The sequence below is a fragment of the Ictidomys tridecemlineatus genome, chromosome 11 (genome assembly GCF_052094955.1).
Source record: "Ictidomys tridecemlineatus isolate mIctTri1 chromosome 11, mIctTri1.hap1, whole genome shotgun sequence".
Classification (NCBI taxonomy): Eukaryota; Metazoa; Chordata; class Mammalia; order Rodentia; family Sciuridae; genus Ictidomys; species Ictidomys tridecemlineatus.
In genome coordinates, this window is record NC_135487.1 from 48546143 (window position 1) to 48570709 (window position 24567).

General features: G+C 33.3%; 1 protein-coding gene across 18 annotated transcripts in view; it reads right to left on the reverse strand.

Annotated features, from left to right (window-relative positions):
* The window catches only part of Dock7 (dedicator of cytokinesis 7), a 192164-nt gene that overhangs the window by 86186 nt on the left and 81411 nt on the right, over positions 1–24567 (reverse strand). For 17 of the 18 annotated variants that reach the window (XR_013427845.1, XM_040288763.2, XM_040288766.2 and 14 more), the window contains exons 15-20: positions 23810–23927; positions 20538–20608; positions 16570–16708; positions 15592–15693; positions 4585–4671; positions 10–241 (exon numbers count right to left, since the gene is read on the reverse strand). Coding sequence is in view for 17 of the 18 variants with exons in the window: in XM_040288763.2 (XP_040144697.1) it covers positions 10–241; positions 4585–4671; positions 15592–15693; positions 16570–16708; positions 20538–20608; positions 23810–23927 (749 nt within the window). In the remaining variant the exon portion in view is untranslated. Of the gene's footprint in view, positions 1–9; positions 242–4584; positions 4672–15591; positions 15694–16569; positions 16709–20537; positions 20609–23809; positions 23928–24567 lie in introns of those variants that run through there. The other variant, XM_040288769.2, reaches the window with a different exon arrangement.

The window sequence follows — 24567 nt, forward strand, 5'->3', positions numbered from 1 at the left end:
ATTAATTACCTATTTGGCCAGCAATGACAGGAGGTCTGACAACTAAAAGTATCAGTTTATCAAGCAGAAGATGAAGAAATCGGACCACTGGTTCCAACTGTGATAAATTCAGCGCTGAAATACTGCTCTTCAATTCATTTTCTAAGTTATTTTCCATGATTCGCATGTCCCCAATTCTGACTGGGAACATATGTTCATCCAGAGCATTAACCAGAGCAAAAAATTTGTCGAGATAAGGATCCTAAAACAAAAAATAAACAAAAGCACTAAACAATTATAACTATAAAACTTCCCAATCCTAAAGGGCTGTGGACCACTTATCTCTCATATTAACTGCTAATACATACACACACACATAAACATACACACACACACACACACACACGTATGTATATATATGAAAAACATCTATTCTAATTATTGTAGGACAGCTGCCTCCAATATTACTGGTTACTCAAGAAATTTATTAATAAATAAATAAATTTATTAATACTATTAATACTAATGAAGGCTTTCCTCTTTCAGTTTGGAGCTCAATTACTGTGGCAGGTATCTTACTAATCTACGTGGGCCCATTATTAATGTATTGTCTCTCAGCGCCAAATCCACACCTTTGTCATACTGGAGCCAGTTTCTTCAAACTATACTTCTCTTTTGTTAGCTGCTTATGGTCAGGCTCAGACAGTAGAGAGTACAGGAGGCAGTCTGGAGGCTTGAGGAATATAAAGAGACTTTCATTCCTCTTAGTTGTTTTACAGGTGATGTCTAGGAGATGTGAATGCTGCAGCTCAGAGGTGAGAGACATGGGAAGAAGTGGTCACCACAGTAGTGGTGGTTCTCGTATTTCCATAGTAAGGATTCTCCACCAAGTTTCACTGCATAGCAAGGGATGTGTTCTTATAACCATAGCATCCCCTCCTCAGAAGTCTGTCAGCCTCAGGATCCTTTCTAGGTGTCTAAGTCCTTCCTTGATGCTTTCTGTTACTGTTATCTCTGTTATCCTCATATAATTATCTTTTACCCCCATTTATTTAGCAAATCATCTTTAACCTACACAATAATTATTTGCCTTAAAGTTCCCACATTCAAATTATTGATGGATTTGTCTCCCAACTAAATCCTGACTGGTATTATTAAACCTATGTCTACATGGCCAACAGAACCAGTCTTATTTAAAGCAGTAGAAGCTTACTCTCCCAGGTTTCTTTATACCTAGAAATAACCATGTGCTGATCAAGGAGGTGTGAGCAAGTCTATTGAACTAGGGGAAGATTTACATTTACTTCACAATGAAATTAAACTTCAAGAAAAGGTAGCAATGCTGCTCAGCTTCACATTTAAAATTCTAATATAGTTCTACATGTATGTATTTAAATGAATAAAAAAAAATCAATTGAGTTCTAACTATATATTCAGTATATTTCAAAGAATTATAAAAAAATTTATAAAACATCCTAAGAAAGAGTTGTCTTCAATCTTTTTAAAAGGCTATAATATTTGATCAATTTGTTTTATTTTTTATCAATTTTTATATTATTGCAATATATTTCAAAAAGTTACAAGTAAAATATAAATATCATAAAAAATCTTTATTACTTTCAATTGATCCTTTAAAAAGGTTATAATAGGGATTGTGGCTCAGTTGTAAAGTGCTTGCCTAGCTAGCACATGTGAGGCAGTGGGTTTGATCCTCAGCACCACATAAAACTAAATAAATAAAATAAAGGTATTGTGTCCATATACAACTAAAAAATTTATTTTAAAATGGTTATAATAATTTCTCTATTTGTTTTATGTAGTTTTCAAATTAATAAAATTTTTAATATTAATCTTCAGGACTGTGGGTGCCAGGATGCTTGCTAAACAGTAGACAATTGCACTTTATTTTTCCCCTACATTCTATAGATTCTGAACTAGTTACATAATATATTTTGCCCTAAATTCTTTTCTGTCACATAAGGACAACACATAATCTGTATTCAGAGAAACAAACTTAGGAGTAACCATGTACTGACAACTCTAAAAAAAACCTAAAAACAATTATAGAAATGGCAGAAAAATCAGCATGAAAAAGAGAGTACTTGTATATTTAGGAAGACATAATGTGATATTAAGAATTCTCCTATAAAAGGAAAGAATATGTTCAACAGTATACTATCAGGTCAATCTTTTCACCAACCAAGGAACAAGATATATGGGAAGCATAGGACACATCCACTAACATCAGAAAAGGAAAAATTCCATTGGAGTTACTCTGTTATGGGGTCTTACTTGTGTGCTGCTAAACAAAACCTAGAGATTACCAATTTTTTTTTTTTTCTAAACAGCATAGAGGTGCCATGTCTTTATTTTCCCCTACCTCAATGTGCAGAAAAGAGTTAAAAAAGCAAGCTTAAGACTGCTATCCTAGAAAGGCCTGCTTACATGGTTGATCTTCATTGGGTATCTGTGAACTTGGATTTCAGGCTGGTTTCCACTGCTAGGGAATAGCTCACATGCCTAAACTAAGTAAATAGTATGCTTTATGGTAAACACCTGCCTTCCTTTGGGGAGTCTAGAATTTTAATATGTTTTAGGCAGACAGCCCATAACACTGGCCCCCCGAAACAACTCTACAAGCCTCTACTGTACCTCCTTCGCAGACAGCATTTTACATATGTTCTTTCAACTTGTTCTACGTGACTTCATCAGATAAGGACTAACTTGGGCCTTGTTTCCTGAGGATTCCTCCCAGGTAGTTTTTCCCTTTGTTGACTATGTCCATCCTTTCTTTAAAATAAATCAGTTATGAGTATTATTTTATGACTTACCCTGCAAGTCCTCCTAGCAAATCACTGAACCTAAGGTGGTTTGGAGAAGCCCTCTAAACATCCCTTGCCTTTATAGGTTGGCAAATCCCTGAATTCTATTTTAAACACTCACCTCTTCTCATTCTACCTTTCTCCCTAGAAAATCACATTCACCAATTTAATTTCACCTATCACATTTGTTCTATCACTTTCAACCCCAAACTTCCAAAAAATTACAACTACCTTTAGGACATTTCCATCTGAAGTGCACAGATACTTCAAACTAACAAGTTCAAAAGTAAACTCATATTAGCTCTATAACTGCTCTCCTTTCTTTTTTAAAATTTTTTTGTTCTTTTTAAATATCCATGACAGTATATTTTGACATACTATACATACATGGAGTATAATTTATTCTAATTAGGATCCCATTCTTGTGGCGGTACATGATGTGGAGTCTCAATTGCTCACTTTTCATATGCTCTACTTTTATATGCTCCAAGTTTACTCTACTTGTACTTTCTGTTAGTTAGAAATTACTATCTACCTAGACTCTAAACTCTATGATATTTAAGGTTCTTCCTAATCTGTTATCAACCTGGGCTTCTATACTCATCTATTATGATTTCCTATGCACTTTAAATTGCATTTATACCAGATTACTTGCTGGTCCTTAAACATAGACTACTTACTATCACTTTGCACTTGTTATCTGCTCACCTGAGTTGCCACTCTCCTTTTCTCAGTATGGTAAATTCTACTTGCCAATGCAACAACTCAGTCCTTAGCAGAACAGACAACTTTGTCCTCCTACTTGAAAGGATTTAGTCAAATTATCCATACCATTAGTACCACAATACTAATTTCCATAGTATTGATTTTATTATAATATCTTCCCATTTCCCCTATTTCTTAAATAAAAAAACTCTTTTTTGAGGGAGAGGGCATCTCAGCGGCCACTGAGCCACATCCCACATTTTATTTAGAGACAAAGTCTCACTGAGTTGCTTAGCGCCTCGCTTTTTCTGAGGCTGCTTTGAACTTGCAATCCTCTTGTCTCAGCCTCTTGAGCCACTGTGCCTGGCTAAATGGAAATCTTTTGACAGGTAATATAGCTGACGTCATAGAGCTTACTTGCCATATATGGAGGAGACACAATAAGTATGTCTGTGGGAGGGGATACACGAGAGAATTCAAGAGCGTGAAAATGCCAGAGACACATACATACATGTACTCAGTAGAAAACACATGGTCAGCTGACACAGAGTGATGGGCTTGCGATGTCTAAATGAGTTGACAAAGAATGTAGTCTTTTTGAAGTAAAAAAAAAAAAAAAAAAACTCTGAGAAGTCAAATGAATATTAGGAAGAAAAGAATTCTAGTCAAAGATTAAGGTATAAAATCTTAGAGAAGAAGTTGGTGTGTTCCAGAAAGTGTAGATTTGGAGTAAATGACTTTTAAAAACTACTTCCATTTGAAATAATTAACCTATGAAAAATAAAGTAAGTTGGAAGATAGTTTTTCAACTCTAAAACTCTATCATTTACCAGAAACTTAGAAAAAAGACACTTAATTGTTCAAAATAAAGTCAATGACAATTGTTAAGCAAAATGTTTGCTTTTATTAAGTCAATGACTTTCTGCTTATTCCTTTAAAAAACAAAACAACTTCTAAATATTTTTAACTGACATACATTCCTATAACTCTGAGGCAGATTAAAAAAACTGACATAGTTTGAGATAATTCTTAATTAGTTGAATAAAAGTTAATCAAATAGTTATTAAAATTCACTTACTTGTGTGTGGATAGATGAAACAGCAACAACTTCAACATTAAACACACCTTTGTGATTATCTACCCATTTCATGCCAGGTAGAGGAACCTGAAAGATCATATCACAGATGCTTTAAAAGTAGGTTATCAGTTCAGTAAACAAACAAAAAAATTAGAACAATTCAATTAGAAAAAAGTACTGTGGAAATATATTTTAATCACTGTAAATCAATTAAATACTTAAATTTCATTATTACAAAATTAATAATTTTACAAAAAATTAAAGGGCTCAGGAGCAAAAACAGAAATGCCCCAAATTTCTACCTTTCCAGAGATACCCCTTAATATCATTCCAAGTCTTCATCTTTACATATAAACCTTTCATAGTTAATATCAAACATTATTATTTTAAAAACTATTTCTCACATACTATTCATTATGAATCTAACTTACACCAATAAATTCACATATACGATATAATTTTAATGGCTTATAGCATTCCCTTTTATTTTCAGTATTCCTATTGTGTTTTCACTGGGCTTTAAAACATTCACAAGCAAAGGAACTCTTGTCCTAAGGATTATAGGGTTTTTTTCCTGATGTATTGCTAGTAGTATCAAAATTATTTCATAAAAATCATTTTTAAAAGCAAATAAATATATTCTCTCAATTCCTCCTGCTAAGTGCTGCTAAAACTCCTGGAACATGGTATATAAAATCAATGGAAAGACTGAAAAGTGCAGATGAGAATGAAGATGAACTGGAGACCTAAGGATACAAGAAACTATAAGGCAGTATTTCGTGGGTTTTATTTTTGCCTTACATATCCAGAACTGGGTGCTAGAGAGAATGGCAATCCAGAAGTACCAAAAGACACAGACAAGCAATGCCCCAAGAAAAACATTTTCTTTATAGCTAAAGCCAGCAATACTCCAGACAATCTTAAGGGAACAAATCTTGGTCCACTCTCATTTCCCTGGACTGAGGGAAGGGCCCAGGCTAAAAGTTAGCTATAATGAGGTACCCAAACCAACCACACTTAGGTGGTATTTAGAAGACACAGATGGGAGCCCATTCCCTTCTGATGATAACAATTTGCCAATTAACCCTGGTATCAGTGGAGACAAGCAGAGAACAGTAATAAGGCACCCCGCCATACACACACCCCCAAAAGGGAGTTGTCAGTAGAGGCCTAGCAAGGAGGTTGCAATCCCATCTCTACCTCACATTGATACCCCCAACCAACAAACCCCAGGGAGTGAAAGCAGACACTTTGGGAAATTTGGACTTCATCTATCCTGGTACTAGTGCCTCCCTTTCCTGCTATTAAGACAAAATATTTAAACAAAATTTAGAGTCTCATAATACCCAAAATATCCATGATATAACTGAAAATTATGCATCATACCAAGGCTAGGAAAATCTTGACCTAAATGGGAAAAGACAATCATCAGACACTGGTAATAAGATAACATAGATGTTGAATAGATCTGGCAAGAATTTAAAAGTAGCTACCATTAAAAAAAAATGATTCAATAAGCAATTACAAATAACCTTGAAATGAATGAAAAAAAACATGAACAGCAAAAAAGAGGGATTTCTTTCTCATGGTTTTTCTTTTTATATGTATAAAGAAAACCAAATGAAGTCAGTTTCCCATTACAAATTCTATCACTAAGTAAGATATTCAATCTCTCTACTGAAGCCAATTACAAAGTGAAACATTTGTGAAAAACAAAGATGCTAGAACAAGTTGAAACCTCTCAAAGCAAGAAACAATATTAGCTCTTTCAACCCAAAACACTTGTTTTCAGCTTTAAAATACAAGACATAAGTAAAATGTACATATATACTTCTTTAAAAACAATTTGCAAAGTCTGGTCAAGGAATCAGCAGCATAAATGTCATCTGGGCACACTATTAGGAATGTAAATACTCAAGTTCCAACCAATACCTACTACATCAGAAACTGGGGGTAAGGTTCACAGCTAGAGTTACAACAAACCTTCTGGGTAAATCTGACACAAGCTAAAAATAAAACTGCTACCTTGAATTACTATAACGAGCAGTAGCAATAGCAATGACATAATAGTAGCAAAACATCTAAAGCACTTTCCATTTAACTGTCACCATTCTAAATGTTCTCCATCATTCACTTATCAATATAATTCATTATTATAGGTATTAATTATTCTTCTTATTTTTACAGAAAATAAAGATTCGATACAAAGACTGTCTTCACAAATACCATAACAAATTACTATTGATTGGGTAGCTCAAACAACAGAAATGTATTTTCTCATAGTTCAGAAGACTGGATATCCAAGATCAGATGTCAGCATGATCAGTTTCTGGTGAGAGATCTTTCATGGGTTGCAGGTAGCCACTTTGTTGTTTATGTCCTCACACTGGTGCCAGCAGATATCAGGGAAGTTGTCAAGTTCTCTATATCTCTTCTAACTAGACTACTAATCTTATCAGGGGCCCTACCCTTATGACATCACCTGAACCTAATTATCTCCCAAAGGCTCCATCTCCAATACTATCACACTGGGGGGTTAAATCTTTACCACATGAATTCTGCGGGGACAAAACTCAGTACATAGCACTCTGTCCTGGTCCTCTCCAAATTATGCTCTGGAATACGAGATAGATTCATTATTTCCAAAAACCTTGGACATTTACCTCATTCCAGCAACAAGCCTAAAGTTTAAAGTCTCATCTAAATATCATATAAGTCAAATATGGGTGAAAATGGAAATACAATTCATCCTAAGGCAAAATTCCTCTCTAGCTATGAACCTGTGAAACCAGACAAGTCAGGAATTTCCAAAATACAATGGTAGGACAAGTATGGATAGGCATTACTATTTCAAATGAAAGAAACAGGAAAGGAGGAAGGAGTGACATGTCCCAAGCAAATCTAAAACCTAACAATGCTCCCAAGGCTCAAGAATAATATTCTGTATTGCTGTTGTTTTAAAGAAATATTATTGTGTATGTTTAAAGTATACAACATATTATGGGATACATAAACATAATAAAATGGCTACTGTGGTAAAGCAGATTAATATTCATCAACTTACCATTTTTTGTTTTGTTTTGCTACAACTTACTCATTTATCAAGAATCTCAAATTTAGTATGGCTTTATCTTTCTTAACTATAGTCCTCATGAAGTGAGATGAATAATAATTTTTATTCTGACCTGGCTTATTTCTTTTAGCATAATGTCCTTCAGACTCATCCATATTGTAGCAAATGGCAGGATCTCCTTTTTAAGGTTGAATAGTATTACATTGAATATATACAACAATATCTTTACCCATTCATCCACTGATGGACACTTAGGTTTTTTTTTTCCATATTTTGGCCATTATAAATAATGTTGCAATGAACACAGGAGTGCAGATCTTTACAAGATAGTAAATTCATTTCCTTGTACATATGCCCAGAAGAGGGACTGATGAGTCATGGCAGTTCCAACTTTTAGTTTCTTTAGGAACCACCATATTGTTGTCTGCAAGGGCTGTACTAATCTTTATTTCCATGAAGAGTGTACAAAAGTACCTTTGCCTCTTCAACTCTGCCAACATTTATTGTATCTAGTCTTTTTTGAAAGTATCAATCCTAATGGATAAGAGATGATATTAATAGCAGTACAGACTTGCATTTCCCAAACAATTAATGATGTTAAGCCTATTTTCATATTCCTGATGATGATTTTTTTTTATTTGAAAAATATCTACTAAATCCTTTTCCCAGTTTTTAATAAGGTTATTTTTCTAATGTAAAGTTGTAGGAGTTCTTTAAAAATTTTACGTATTAACACCTAATAGATGATTTACAATTATAATCAAATATATATGAGTTACAATTATTTTCTCCCAAGCCTTAGGTTGACACTACATTTTTGTTTTGTCATTTCACTTAGTTGACTGTTTTGTTTGCTATGTAGAAGCTTTTCAGTTCAATATAATCTCATTTTAATTTTAAACATTTTTTATTATTTATTTTTATTTTTGCTTTTATAGCTTGAGATTTTGTTTATTGATATCCAAAATACTGCCATGGTAAATGCCAAGGAACTTTTCACCCATGCTTCTCTTCCAGGAATTTTAAGATTTCAGATCTTACATTTTGGTCTTTTATTCATTTGGAATTGAGTTGCAGGTATGCTATAAGATAAAGTTCCAATTTCCTTCTTTTGCATGTGGAAATACAGTTTTTCCAGTATCATTATTGAAGAGACTATCCTTTCCCCATGTGTCTTCCTGGTTTCCTTATAAAAAATTCATACACTATATGTTTGGGTTTATTTCTGGTATCTCTAAAGAGTATTCTTTGGATTGATGATCTGCTCTCAAGGCTCGTTGGGACAGCAGCATCACTTCTTTTGCTCCAGGATGGATCCATTCCTGGCACAGCCAGCAGGGAAACTGGTCCCCAACACTTTGCCCTAAGCTTTAGGCAGAGGCTGTTGGATTATTGAAACCAGGGCAGTGACACTGGTAATCTCTGAGGCACTATTGGGATCACTTTCCTCTTCTTTTTTAAATTTTTTCTTTTTTTAATTTTAATTTGTTATATGTGACAACAGAATGCATTAAAATTCATATTACACATACAGATCACAATTTTTCATATCTCTGATTGTACACAAAATAGTCATATCCTTCATGTCTTCATACGTGTACTTAGGGTAAAGATGACCATCACATTCCACTGTCTTTCTTACCCTTGTGCCCCCTTCCTTCCACTCCCTCCTATTTCCCCTTTGCCCTATCTAGAGTTCATTTAATCTTCCCATCACCCCCACCCCGACAACATATTATGAATCAGCATCCTTAAATCAAAGAAATCATTCAGCATTTGGTTTTTTTGGGATTGGCTAATTTCACTTGGCATTATATTTTTCAGCTCCATCCATTTACCTGTAAATGTCATGATTTTATTCTCTTTCAATGCTGAATAATGTTCCATTGTGTATATATACCACATTTTCTTTATCCATTCATCTATTGAAGGGCATCTAGGTTGGTTTCACAGTTTAGCTATTATAAATTGTACTGCTATAAACATTATTTGGCTGTGTCCCTGTAGTATGCTATTTTTAGGTCCTTTGGGTAAAGACTGAGGAGTGAGTTAGCTGTCAAATGGTGGTTCCATTCCAAGTTTTCCAAGGAATCTCCATACTGCTTTTCATATTGGCTGCACCAATTTGCAGCTCCACTAGTAATGTCTGAGTATGCCTTTTTCCCCTCATCCTCACCAACACTTATTGTTGTTTATATTCTTAATAGCTGCCATTTTGACTGGAGTGAGATGAAATCTTAGTTTTGACTTGCATTTCTCTAATTGCTAGAGATGTTGAACATTTTTTCATATATTTGTTGATTGATTGTATATCTTCTTCTGAGAAGTGTCTGTTCAGTTCCTTAGCCCATTTACTGATTGGGTTATTTGTTTTTTTGGTGCTTAGCTTTTTGAGTTCTTTATATACCCTAGAGATTAGTGGCCTACCTGATGTGTATGTGGTAAGAATTTGTTCCCAATTAGTAGGCTTTTTATTCACCTCATTGATTATTTCTTTTGCTGAAAGAAGCTTTTTAATTTGAATCCATCCCATTTATTGATTCTTGATTATTAATTTTTGTACTATAAGAGTCTTATTAAGGAAGTTGGGGCCTAATCTGACATCATGGAGATTTGGGCTTACTGTTTCTTCTAACAGATGTAGTGTCTCTGGTTTAATTCCTAGGTCCTTGGTCCATTTTGAGTTGAGTTTTATGCATGGTGAGAGATAGGGGTTTAATTTCATTTTATTGCATATGGATTTCCAATTTTCCCAGCTCCATTTGTTGAAGAGGTTATCTTTTCTCCAATGTATGTTTTTGGCGCCTTTGTAAAATATAAGATAACCATAGTTACGTTGGTTTGTCTCTGTGTACTCTATCTGAACCACTATTTTGGTGCCAATACCATGTTGTTTTCGTTAGGTCTAGTATAGTAATCACATCTACTTCTCTTCTTGCTAAGGATTGCTTTAGCTATTCTGGGTCTCTTATTTTTCCAGATGAATTTCATGACTACCTTTTCTATTTCTATCTGGAATGTCATTGGGATTTTGATTGTAATTTCATTAACTCTGTATAGTGCTTTTGATAGTATGGTCATTTTTACAATATTAATTCTTTTTAAGAACAAGAGAGATATTTCCATCTTCTAATTTCTTTCTTTATCATTCTGTAGTTTTTGTTATAGAGTTCTTTCACTAAGTTGATCCCCAAGGTTTTTTGTGGTTTTTTTTGGATGCTATTATAAATGGTATAGTTTTCCATGTTTCCATTTTAGAGGATTTGTCACTGATACACAGAAATGCCTTTAATTTATGGGTGTTGATTTTTGTATCCTGTTACTTTGCTGAATTCATTTACTAGTTCTAGAAGTTTTCTGGTGGAATTTTTTGGGTTTTCTAGGTATAGAATCATATCGTTGGCAAATAGTGCCAATTTGAGTTCTTCTTTCCCTATCCGTACCCCTTTAATTTCTCTCAACTGTCTAATTGCTCTAGCCAGTGTTTCAAGAACTATGTTAAATAGAAGTGGTGAAAGAGGGCATCCCTGTCTTGTTCCAGTTTTTAAAGCAAATGCTTTCAATTTTTTTATAATGAAAATGTGCAGCATACAGAATAAGAATAGAATCTTAAAAGCCTCAAGAGAGAGGAATCAGATCACATATAGAGAGAGATCAATTTGTATCTCAGCAGATTTTCAACCCAGACCCTCATAGCCAGGAGATCATGGAACAACATATACCAAGCTCTGAAAGAAAATGGATGCCAAGAATTTTATTCTAGCAAAATTAAGCTTTAGATTTGATGATGAAATAAAAACCTTCCATGATAAACAACGAAAGTTAATAGAATTTACAACTAGAAAGGCTGCAGTACAGAACATCCTTGGCAAAATATTCCACTTTCCTCTTCTTGAAGAACAGTACATTCACAAGCAAATAGTTTTATTTCCTCTCCTGTCAAACCCAGGAAGGCCAAGAATCTTCCTTCATTTCATCCAATAATATATCCTTTAGTTCAAACTGGCAGTGTATCTGCTTATATTATCCCATAAACTCTTTATCACATGATAAAGAGCCTTGTTATTATCATCAAAACATGCTTTCTCAATTTTAATAAAACAAATAGGCTAAGATTTTTATAAATTTGCCTTTGGGTTTAACAATTCCTTTTCCAATTAATTTCTCTGCTTTCACATTTTCTCCAGTCTGGAGGAATCATGCTGCTCCTTCAACATCACTTTCCTTTAGAAAGCTCTTCAGCCAAATATCCAGTTTCATCATATGCTAGTTTTATGTTTCATAAAACAAGAGAACATAGTTCAGCTAAGTTCTATGCTACCTTATAACAAGGATTATCTTTTCTCTATTTTCTAATAACATGTTCCTCATTTACATTGAGATCTTATCAGAATTAATTTTAGAAACTAACCTTGCATTTGCAAATCAACTAAGTAAAAACAAATCTAAAAATTCCACAAAAGCATATTTTCTTTTGAAAAATTTCCTTTGAAATATACTATATCTGATAAAAGACCACATTTTTATGCAACCAAGCCATATCAAAAAGCCTTCACTAGACCTTAGAAGATGGAAAACCTCTCATGTTCTTGGATAGGCAGAAATTATACTGTCAAAATGGCCATACTACAAAAAGCTCTATAAACTTATAATGCAATTCCCACCAAAATGCCAATGACATTCTTCACAGAATGTCACATAAAGCAGTTATGAAACTCATTTGGAAGAATAAAAGACTCACAATAGCCAAAACAATTCTTAGCAAGAAAAGCGAAGCAGTAGGCATCATAATACCAGATGTCAAATTATCCTACAGAGCTATGGTAACAAAAGAAGCATGGTACTGGCACCAAGACAGGCATGAAGACCTACAGAAGACACAGAGACAAACCCACATAAATACAGGTATCTGCTACTAGACAAAGGTTTCAAAAACATACATTGGAGAAAAGAGAGCCTCTTAACAAATGGTTCTGGGGAAATTGGAAATCCATATATACTAGAATGAAAATTAACCCTATCTCTCAACCTGCACAACAATCAACTCAAAGTGGATCAAAGACTTGGGAATTAGACTAGAAACTCTGTAACTACTAGAATAAAATGCAGGCCCAACACTCCAACATGTCAGCTCAGGAACTGACTCCTAAAGACTCCTTTAGAAGTGCAAGAAGTAAAATGAAAAAAATCAGTCATCAAACTAAAAAGCTTCTCCACAGCAAAGGAAATAAGAGCATGAAGAAAGAGCCTACAGAATGGGAGACAATCTTTGCCACCTGCTCCCAGATAGGGTATTAATATGCAAGTTATACAAAGAACTCAAAAAACTGAACACCAAAAAAACCAAATAACCCAATCAATATATGGGCAAAGGAAATAAATAGATACTTCTCAAAAGAAGAAATATAAATGGTCACCAAATATATGAAAAAATGTTCAACATCTCTAGCAACTAGAGAAATGCAAATTAAAACTACTTTTGAGATTTCATTTCACTCAGGTCAGAATGGCAAGAATACAAGTAATAATAAATGTTAGTAAGGATGTGTGGGTTTACTCATACATTGTTGGTAGGACTGCAAATTAGTGCAATCACTTTGAAAACCAGTGTGGAGATTCCTCAGAAAACTAGGAATGGAACCACCAAAAGACCCAGTTATCCCACTCCTCAGTATAAATTCAAAAGATTTAAAATTAGCACATTATAGTAACACAGCCACATCAATGTTTACAGCAGCACAATCCACAATAGCTAAGCTATGTAGCCAACCTAGGTGCCCTTCAACAAATGAATGAATACAGAAAATGTGGTATATATACACAATGGAGTATTAGCCATAAAGAAGAATGACTTTATGGCATTTACCAGTAAATGGATGTAACTGGAGATTATCATACTAAGTGGAATTAGCCAGTCCCCAGAAGTGAAAGGTCGAATGTTTTCTGATATGAGAAAGCTAATTCAAAACAAAGGGAGGGGAATTAAAAAAAAAAAAAAAAAAAGAATGTAAGATCAGTAGAGTAGACAAACGGGAATGAAGACAAGGGAGTGAGAATGGGATAGGGAAAGGCAGTGGAGTGATTCTAACTTAACTTTCCTATGTATATAAATACATGAATATACCACAGAGAATCTCATCATCATGTGCATCCACAAGAAACTAATCAAAAAATATATATAAGTACATACCAGAAAGATCCGTAGAGTAGGGAAAAGGGAACAGGGAGATGAAGGATGGGAGGGAAAGGAGAAGTACTGGGAACTGAATTAGAAAAAAATTATATTCCATGTTTTTATAATTATGTCAAAATGAATCATATTGTCATGTATATCTATAAAGAGCCAATAATTTTTTTAAAAAGGAACTCCTCAAAGGATTGTGGTATACAGACAAGTTTGAGAATCACTGTAATAAATGAATAATACCATTCTTTTAAAAAAAAAAGGCTCCACTAAAGAAATTTCAAATGTGAAGTCAATGACAAATGATACGAGGAAAAATTTTAAAAGAAGAGGTGAAGTAGTAGAGTTTGCTATTTAAGACAGAATAATCATGGATGACTTCTCTGGAGACAAGACATTTAAATGGTTGTCTGAATGAAATGACAAGTAGACCTTGTGACAGAACACTGCAAACACAGGGGACTGCAATGGCCTAAGATGGGAATGAACTTTGTGTGTCTGACGAACAAACAGCAAAGGCTGGGTGATATGTGGTGAGAGCTGAGTGAGTGACAGAGAATGTTGAAAACAGAGGTCAGAGCAATAGTTGTATTGCTTTTCTTTTTTAAATAAAAATTCAAATTGTTTATAAATGCATTTTTTTCTTTCTATTTTTCTTTCTGCCATACTGGGAACCGAACCTAGGATCTTTCACACACTAGGCAAGTGCTCTACCATAAAGCTACATCTCTAGCCCTTTTAATTTTAAGACAGGGTCTTACTAAATTTTCCGAGATGCCCTCAAATTTGCAGTTCTCTGGTCTCCGCCTCCCACATAGCTGCAATTAAAGGTATGAGCCACCATGCCAGTTTTTAGTTGTATTTTGAAAACAAATGCCATCAGAAGAATATACAAAAGGCAGAGTTCATATTAATGTTTACAACCAGTTAGTCAATGTGATTTAGAGAAACTGGTAATCATCATGGAAAAGTTGTCTCACAAGCCACTTTGGTTTTTGAACAATGGCTGCTGATTCATAAGAGTTTCCCAGTGTTTTTATTTAAAGAATTTTAAGTCAATAATGCCATTCATCAAAACTGCTAATATTTCTTGTATTGCATGTTGATACCTACTTATTTTCACTTACTTGATCCTCATTTTCAAAAAGATACTAAAAATTAATTCAAATCTGGTTTCTTTCCTCTAGTCTTTTAGTGAAATCTAAAACTATTGAAAGGAACATTCAGCTATGTATGGTGTCGCACCTCTATAACCCCAGTTGCTTGGGTAGGAGGCCCATGAGTTCAAAGCCAGCCTCAGCAATTTAGCGAGGCTCTAAGAAACTTGTGGTGAGATCCTGTCTCAGACAAAAAGAAATGAAAAAGAAAGAAAGAAAAAGCTAGGGATATAGTTCAGTGGTTAAGCACCCCTGGATTCAATCCCTGGTTCCAAGAAAAAAAAAAAAGCAAGCATTCGTTTATTTAAAGAAGCTTCTCATATTACAATACGAAAATCTTGCAAATTTATTTTTCTTTGAATTTACATTTCATATATAATTTTGGCTTTAAAATGAATATACTTATTTTAATTTAAAAAAAAGATTAAAGCTTCTAAGTTTCATAAGAAGAATCTTCATGTAAGGGAAATAATATTACTTCCTTATCTACTTACAGATAGAAGAAATCGCAAGGTTTTGTTTGGTGAAAACATTTTTATAATGAATAAGCCATTACATTCAATTTGAAGAATTACAATATGAGAAATACTGACCTCAGGAGATAGTACAGAATAAGCCTGTGGTGGTTTTTCTAGTGAGACTGGTAGGCAAAACTGGCCAGTCTTCAACCGTCCATTCTGAAGCATTGGTATCCACTTTTAAATGAAAAGTAAACAATTTAATGTGTTTGTTATAAAAATAATTACTGTCCTAAGAACTTGGTATTAGCTAAATTTATCTCTTATTACCAAACATAAGGCAGTTTAATTATATAAGTAATAATTACATGTTTTCATAATTTCTCTAAAGGCAATCAATACAGTTTTCTGCTACTAGACAAATCTAATGACATTTTATCAAGGAGGATCCTCAAAACATTACTACTAACCATTCAATGTATAATATAGGGGGTTCTTATTTACCTAAGAAAAAGTTAATCCCTAAAAAAGGATATGAAGTGAATCAATTTTAAAACTGTGATAAGTTTCAAAGTGAATAATGAAAGATTAATCAGCCTATGAATGCTGATAGCCAAACTAAAAGTATAAATGCAAATTTATTTTCTTACAATTCACAAAATTCATGTCACCAATGCAAGAAACAAAAATAATAAATCAAATGTTGGTTTCCTCTTCTGGGTGGAAACATGATTTTTCTGACAAAATTATATTATAGCACATGATCTGAGTTTTACCTTGTATTTCAAAGATTTCTGATAATTATTCAAGAGTTTTAATTTCTTTTGTAAGAGTTTATTTTATTAATTTTACAATCAAACCATTCTCTCCTTATATTGCATTGTTGGGTAAACACTCAATGTTCAGGATCAACATCTATATGTTTATACAAGTTAATCAATTTATTGATTCATTTATCGAACTAATGAGTATTATCTTGTTATGATGATTGTCTTACAAATGCAACTTATAACTGTATGGAATCAGGGAATATTTAAATAATAAGAAACATCAATTATTATCTTAAGTATCATAAGTATTTTAAGAGCTAAATATTTAATAAAAAGGACTTACTGTATATCCAACTGGGGTTTCAAGAGGAGTATTCTGTTTTTGTTGACAACTAACATGATAGAAAGTAAAAAGCAAGTGATGATGATCAGTTAAAGTAGCAGGAAGTTTAACCTTGACTTCTTCATGAAAATCAGGAGACCTTCATACAAAAGAATAAAAACAAAAATCAGTAATCAGTAATTTGCCCAAAATAATTACTGCATTTGTATATTTGAGCAATTTTTAAATTAATTTTATTATTCATGCTTTATTTTTCCTCTAATCCAAAATATTTTTCTTTATTTCCAAACTCCAAATGATCAAATTCTATTTCTAGATGAGAGAGCTATCACTATTTCTGAAATTTCTCATCCCATTTTTATTAGTGGGTAAGTAATCCTACTGCTCAAAAATTCATTAATTATTACCACCTTGATACCGAGACCTATATTGCATTGGAATCTGTATATAAAAAGAGATTTACGTAGAGCTTTTTATGTTTACGAATCTATTCTGACACACAGAGAAAAAATAATATGAGCTTTATAAGTGTGTATTTTAAAACCATTCCATAGAAAAACATTTTTTCTTTTGTAGGAGTACCGTTTTATATTAATACTAATTTGTATCACCTTAGAAAGAAAGAAAGAAAGAAAGAAAGAAAGAAAGAAAGAAAGAAAGAAAGAAAGAAAGAAAGAAAGAAAGAAAGAAAGAAAGAGATCTCTCTAAAGATACCCTAATATGAAGATAAACTCTCTGTGGAACATCTTTATCAATTATTCTACTGTTAACAAAATAAAAAATATTACCAAAATATGGACTAGAATTGACTTAAATAAAAACAACAGCAAGAACAAAAAGATAAAATCAGGGAACGTTCAAAAATTAAGTTTGTCCCACAGTTTAGAAGTGCTCCTACATACTACAAAAATATAATAAATATCATGTTTCATCAAACATGTTTCATTATATTTTGTCTCAACATCCACAGAGATGGGGCATTTTTAAAGGAAAGCATGATTGTTATTCATGATATCCATTTAAAAGGGACAGAACCTTAGCATCCCAACCTTCCATACTAAAATTTATATTTATGAAAATGCAACTAAACCATACATCTCCACCCATCCTAAGGCTGTCCCATCAATTACAGTTTTTTTCTCATAGGCTAATTAGTCAAACATCCTTCCCTCTCAAATAAGCCTCAAAAACATGTTAATAGGTATGGATTTGGCCACAAAAATACTAAGAGGATCTAGGCTTTAAATAATACTAATAAGAAAGAGCTGATGATGCTAGCCATCTGAGAACTTAATGACTTTGGAGGGGGGAAAAAGGCTATAAATCCTATTATTAATCTCACCAATTATCACTGAATTATGAAAAAGTTGAATTTATGAACAATGTCAGACAGTACTGCCATTTTAATGCCACTAATGCTAGGAGCAAAATAATAATAATAATAATAACAACAACAACAACAACCTAGACGAAACAGAAATTTTAAGAAATTACTACCTTCTTTATCAATATCTTTCCTAGAATTGAGTGTTATGGTTCACTTTTTCCTGAATTCACATTACATAAAGGCTTCTGTGAAAAATTAAGTTATCTACAAGAATTACTCATTCAATGAGTAGGTTTAATTTGTCCGACTTTAGGCTAAACACTGTTACTTCTGTGGTGGTCTTAAAGATAAATATAAACAAACAATTACCCTCAAAAAGTGTTTAATTTAGTAGAAATATAAATAAGACCCAGATATCAATAGCTATGCTATAAAACAGGGGTTGGCAAACCTTGGTTCAAGGGCCAAATCCAGTCCCCTGCTTAGTTATATACAGCCTGAAAATTAAGAATGGTTTTTACGTTTTTAAATAGTTAAAAAAAAAAAGATAATATATTTCATGACACCTGAAAGTTATATGAAATTCAAATTTCAGTGTCCATAAATAAAGCTTTGCAACATAGTCACATTGATTTATTTGCAACTTTAGTGTCTATGGTTGCTTTTGTGCTACAGTGGCAGAGTTCAATGGGTGCAGGAGAGGGCTTATGGGCCCAGACCTAAAACATATACTATCTATGACCTGGGGATGCAGCTTAGTGGTAGAATACTTGCCCAGCATAAGTAAAGTCCTTTACCCAGTTCAATGTCCAGCACTGGGGAAAAAGAAAAGGAAGAAAGAAGAAAATGTTTGCCAACCCCTGGTATGCAGTATAGAGTATGCAGGGTTAAGCACTTTAAGAACAGAGAAGAACAGATTACTTCAAGTGTGAGATCAGGGGATTACCTACCGTTGAGGAGATGTTATTTGAGATAGCCAATACAGAATGAGTAGGAGTTCAATAAACACAAGGAATTGTCACCACAACAGAAAAGAAGATCCAAGAGAGGACCAGAAACAGGACAACACAAGACATCTGGTAAGGAAGCAGAAAGATCATCAAGACCAAGAGAGCATTGGCTATTAGGGAATAAAAGAAGGAAGGCAAAGCTGTTTAAAATTTTGAGCTGGACCAACTGGAAAAATGGTGGTACCATGAACAAAAATATAACATTAGAGATGGAATCAGGGACAGATATACAACAACTAAAAAGGCAGCAGAGCACCTTTTGAAATGAATATTTCCAGTAGGTCAATAAAAATACATGCATGCGCCTCAGAAGGAGGGTTAGTACTAAAAATAAAGAGGTGGAAACAATCCATATAAACATTAAATTAGAAGCATTTTCATTGAATGTAACTCTGAGAGAAACAAATGAAATTATTGAGGAAGAGAAGATACAGAGAAAAAGAGTTAAGAACAAAGCCTTAGTGTTTTGTGTAGAGTGCCTATACATATGGGATAAAAAATTATTATTACTAAAAAGAAAAAAGAAAAAGAACGTTTTAAGAAGTAGAAGAAAACTGGCAAATAGCCATAAAATAAAGGTGAGAAAGAAAAAAAAGTTGTAAGGAGAGCAAAGAAAACACATATTATACAACCGCACTAAAGAAAGATGTGTTGTTACTGTTTTCAGTCAGGGAAACATATTTGAGAATAAGAGTCAAAGACAATGAAACAAACACTGATGATGCAAGAGAAGGAAAAACTGATTGGAACTATTCTGGAAGAGGCTGGATGACCAGTGTTAGAGAACAGAGGTGGAATAATTCACATTGAGCAGGAAGTGGGCCATTACTACTTTTGAAATATAAGGAAAGGCAGAAGTGCATGGTAATAATTGGAGATGAAAAGTAGAGAAGTTATGAATCTCGAGTTGGATGGTTTTCATGAACATAATAAGAGGAACACAGAGAGTAAAGCAAAAAGAAAAGGAGGACCTAGAGGAAACTCCTGCAGCTATTCTTATGTGAGAGAGGTTAAAATAAAAAAATAAAACAGTGACAATAAAATTATGAAAAAACAGTGATTCAAAAGAAGATAAAATAAATTAATATAGCTCTATCACATGACACAATAACATCAATTTGCAATATCCTTGATTTGTGCAATTTTGTGATTTTTTTCCAACAGCAGTCAATAATCCCCCCAAAAGAAAGCAGAAATTAAGGTTAACCAAAATTAGCAATTTCCCAAGGAAGTAAAATGAAAAGTTATTATATCAAAGGATTATTGCATGTTGAGAATACCAACAATTTTATAGTGAGTTTAAGCTTAGTGAAGAGTTAAATAAAAACTAGAAAGTAGTAGGGGAAAACAACAGGAATAGATCAAAGGATCAGAGACGATAATGACAATAATAGTATTGTAAAAATGCAAGGATCAGATAATTAGATAGAAAAGATGGTTTTTGTACAAAATCTTATATTTGAGATGTCTCTGGAGAATGGCTGTGCATTTACAGACGAAAATCATAACTTTGATGTCAGCCTTAAATTTGGCAGTCAGCGCAGCACAGCATTTGGTAAACACACTAATGTGAGTGCTAACAATGCCACTGAGAAGTGAGTAACTTTGAAAGAAATATTTTAATTCAGTACCTGTTATGATATACTACGGCTGTATAGGCTTCCTTTGAAAATTCTGAACAGCTAGATTTACCAAAGATTACCTGTAACAAATAACAGCATGTTGAAACTTTGTTGTAATAAATGCTAGATGTTTCATATCTATGTAAGAATTTGTCTGATTTAATAACTTTGAGAAAATTGGGCAAAATTGGCCCAATGAAGAACAATGTGCCTACCGGCGTTCATTAAGCTTAATTGCTTAACTATAAATTTCTGTTCGATGATAGACCCATCTGACATTCAAACATTCAAAAAGTTTCTATCAATCATACTTCTATCTTCTGAGCAATAAGGTACATTTGTTTCCTCTTTTCTTAAAGAAAGTGAAAACTTCATTATTAAACTGAATGTAGCATATTATTTGGAATTTATATAAGAAATATGATTCTAGAATGGTGGCTTTTTCACTAAAACAGCAGAGTCATTCTGAAAGTCATATATAAATATTTATAAATGATATAAAAATCCCATTATTAGCTCAAGTTATGTATCCTTTGCTTCTAGTATACCCTGCAAGCTACTATACAATGGAGAAGCTCTGTTCTTATATTCTCACACATATGTTATAAAAAAAAAAAAACCACATTAAAAAAAATACAGTATTACTTCTGGAGAAAGTTCAGAGATAAAATAATTCAGCCTTATATATCTGCCTCTTGAATTCTAACAGGAATACTGTGTGGTTAATTAGGGCAGCTGATTACAGAAATGGCTTAATGATATCAAGGTCACAGCTATTATTTCTATGAGAGACCATTAGACATGCAATGTTACCTAGCCATAGATTAAAACTCTTAAGTCTGGCTAGCCAACTTTCATATGCACGAAAAGGAATGTGGACACATCAGTATAATTCCATCAACACAAACAGTAAAACAGTTCTACATTCATTCCTATGTAAAAGGATTAACTGGCTATCACCCTTTATTAAAATCGAATATGAGTAAGTATTCCTGCTTCTTTTTGTAACATTTTAAGCAGATCCTTTAATTTTAAGGGTATATAAAATAAAATAACTATGATTCTCCTAGCTAAGCTTTATTAATGAAATACCTTAGTATGTTTTTATAAAATGTTCCAAGGAAAGAACTGTGATGTTTATAATTTTAAGATACTGATATTATATAATCATAGTATTTCTGAGGATCTATTTGAATAGTCCTTATTTTAAAAAAAAATAAGCAAGCACATACTCATGTGTATATACTCTTTCAAGCCAGTTACTCACATAAATATAAAAGCATTATATTTCAGATGATTAATAACACACAAGTAAAACAAATGTAGTATCTTTTATCCCTCAGAGAGACTATCACTTTTCACAAAATAACTTATCTTTGTAACAAAAATGACATAAAGTGGAAGGTGTTCTTTTTTTTTTTTTTTGACCACTGAACATATTTTTAATCATTCAGTAACATGGCCTGAGCATCAATTATCTACCAATCACTATGCTAGGCATTATTATACAGATATGAGTAAGACATGAAGACATGGCCCCTGCTTTCAAGGAGCTCACAGTGTAATGGGTGAGATGAAGAAATAAACATATAATCAGAGTGATACAGCCTGTGAAAGGGAGAAGATGCTATGGTAGCACCAGAGAGGGAGGGTCTAACTGCCAATATAGGTGGAGTACAGTAGGGGCTCTGTAGAAAAGGCTAACACAAGAAGAATTTGTTAGGCAAACAATAAAAACAGTTTATTGTACATAATCTACATTACTTATGAACTCAAATTCATACAGCAATTTATGTATGGTGAAGCAATTATTTTCACAGTCTAGTATCTTTTCATCAGTTATGATAGTACTTTCATTTCTTCAGTGGAAATGGAGAGCTAATAAAGTGGGTAAAATGATAATTTCAAACCTCAAAAATAAATTCTACATTTAGTCAACAAATATTTATCCAGCATGTATTATATGCAATGATCTGAAATAGCTGCCATGGGAGAATACAAAGATGAATAATTTATGCTCACTGCTGTCAAGGTCATATAAAAATGCTGATAAAAAAGGGACTAGGGAAGAAGAAAATGTATCTTTCCTACTAAGTGGAGACTCAAAAGAACCTGATTAAAAGATAGACAGGGCAGGATAAAATAAAATTCTTAACAATGCACCCATTCTCAGCTAAGCATTTCATTTTTTTGCTTCTCAGAGAGTGAACATTTATCTATAGTCATAGCTGACTTCTATTCCGTGTTACCAAGTTCAGTTGAGCCAAAAATCTACTGTCATAGAACATGCATCCATTAGTGTTCCCCAAATACTAAGTGACAATTTTGGCAGTCAAGAAACTTTCCAGTCTGGCCTCTGTCTACTATTTCTGGCTTAGCTCGCACTGCTCTGGCTCACTGGCAACTCCTGTACTTGGCACTGTCAGAGACAATCCTAGAACTGCTTTCCTTCCCCAACTCTCCAGACCCACTAATATTAACATCATCAAGACCTTTGGTTTTAATACAGAATTACCTTTCTTGTGCTTGTTACTTCAGTGAGGCATTCTCTCCCATCTCTGAACACCTAATCTTTGGAATCCCTATACCAATTTTCCAATGATTAGCAAATATCCTGGTTGTCAATATTGGCTGCAAAATGTACACCTTGAGGAGATTTTAAAATATTGATAACTGGTTCAGATGCCTAGACTATGATTCAATTCAAGTGAGATTCAGCCTGGTTGCCAGTATATTTTTAAAAGTTCCCTAGATGAATCTAATATGCAGTCAAGTCAGAAATAATACCAGTGTTTCTCAACCAAGACAGAAAGAGCTATATTATATTAGAATTCCTGGGACGCATTTTCAAACTATAATACAACGTTATATACCCCATCACCTCTCACCTCCTTTTCTGACCTTTCACTCTAAAGGGGGTTGAGGAAAATCAGAACCACAAAGGCCAGAAGTAAAGCTGTCTGTATTTTGATAGAATGCCCTCAGTGATACAAATCTGAGCCTCTTTGAAAAGCCACTATTTTTATGTATTTGTTTTATATTCTCTAGATTACAAACCTTATTCATCTTTGTATCTCTGGGAGTGCCTAGCATATTCAACTCCTCAAAAAATAAGTTAGACTTTAAATAAATGCATTACTGTCTGTATAGAAAGTGATGCAACTGGAAATCTGGTTTATAATAGCATATTAATCTCCATTTTGGAGCTGCCAACCAAGTGATATCAAAACATCTACTTGAATCATTTATGAAGAATAGAAACAGTAAAGAACATTTCTTACCGGCATGGCATTGCTTGGATCTTCCCCATACATAAACTGGACTTTCACTGTTATATTTCTGGCAGACCCTTGACGATTGGCAAAATTAAGACTCTGAGGATATATGTAGAGAAGATTTCTGTGAAAGCAACGTTATAAATGATAGTGAATACATAACGAAAAGCACTATGAATCACAAAAGAAACATGAAAATACTAAATTATTAATATTTGTAAGCCACTGGGCTAAAAAATTTCATGTATATTTTACTTGATCCTTAGAGCAATCATTCCAATCCACAGCATTCAAATATATCCTGATTTTGCAGATTAATTGAAACCCAGGTTAACCAATTTTTACACACAATTAGGTAAGTAAAAAAGCCGAAATTAGAGTACAAGTCAGACTTCAAAACTCATTATCTTTCATCTACAAGAGGCTTTTGGGAAATAAATGAGAAGGGACTAACACTTTATTAAGACAAGACTATTCTAATATTACCTGAGTACCTCTAAGCAAATATAAGTAGGATGGAATTTATAAATACAGTTTTTGTAGAAATGTGATTAAGGATTTAAGAGGTATGATATTCCAACGTATTGTTAAAAAATATATTATAATATAGTGGGTATAACAGAATTAGGTAATTACTGAGGCAACTGCATTCTACCCTGCACTTATTTGACTTCTTGTCCAGTTCATGACTATGCATTTTAATAGTACCTGCTGCTGTCAACATAAAGAAGAGAAATAATTCAAGATACTAAAAGAAAGAGCTA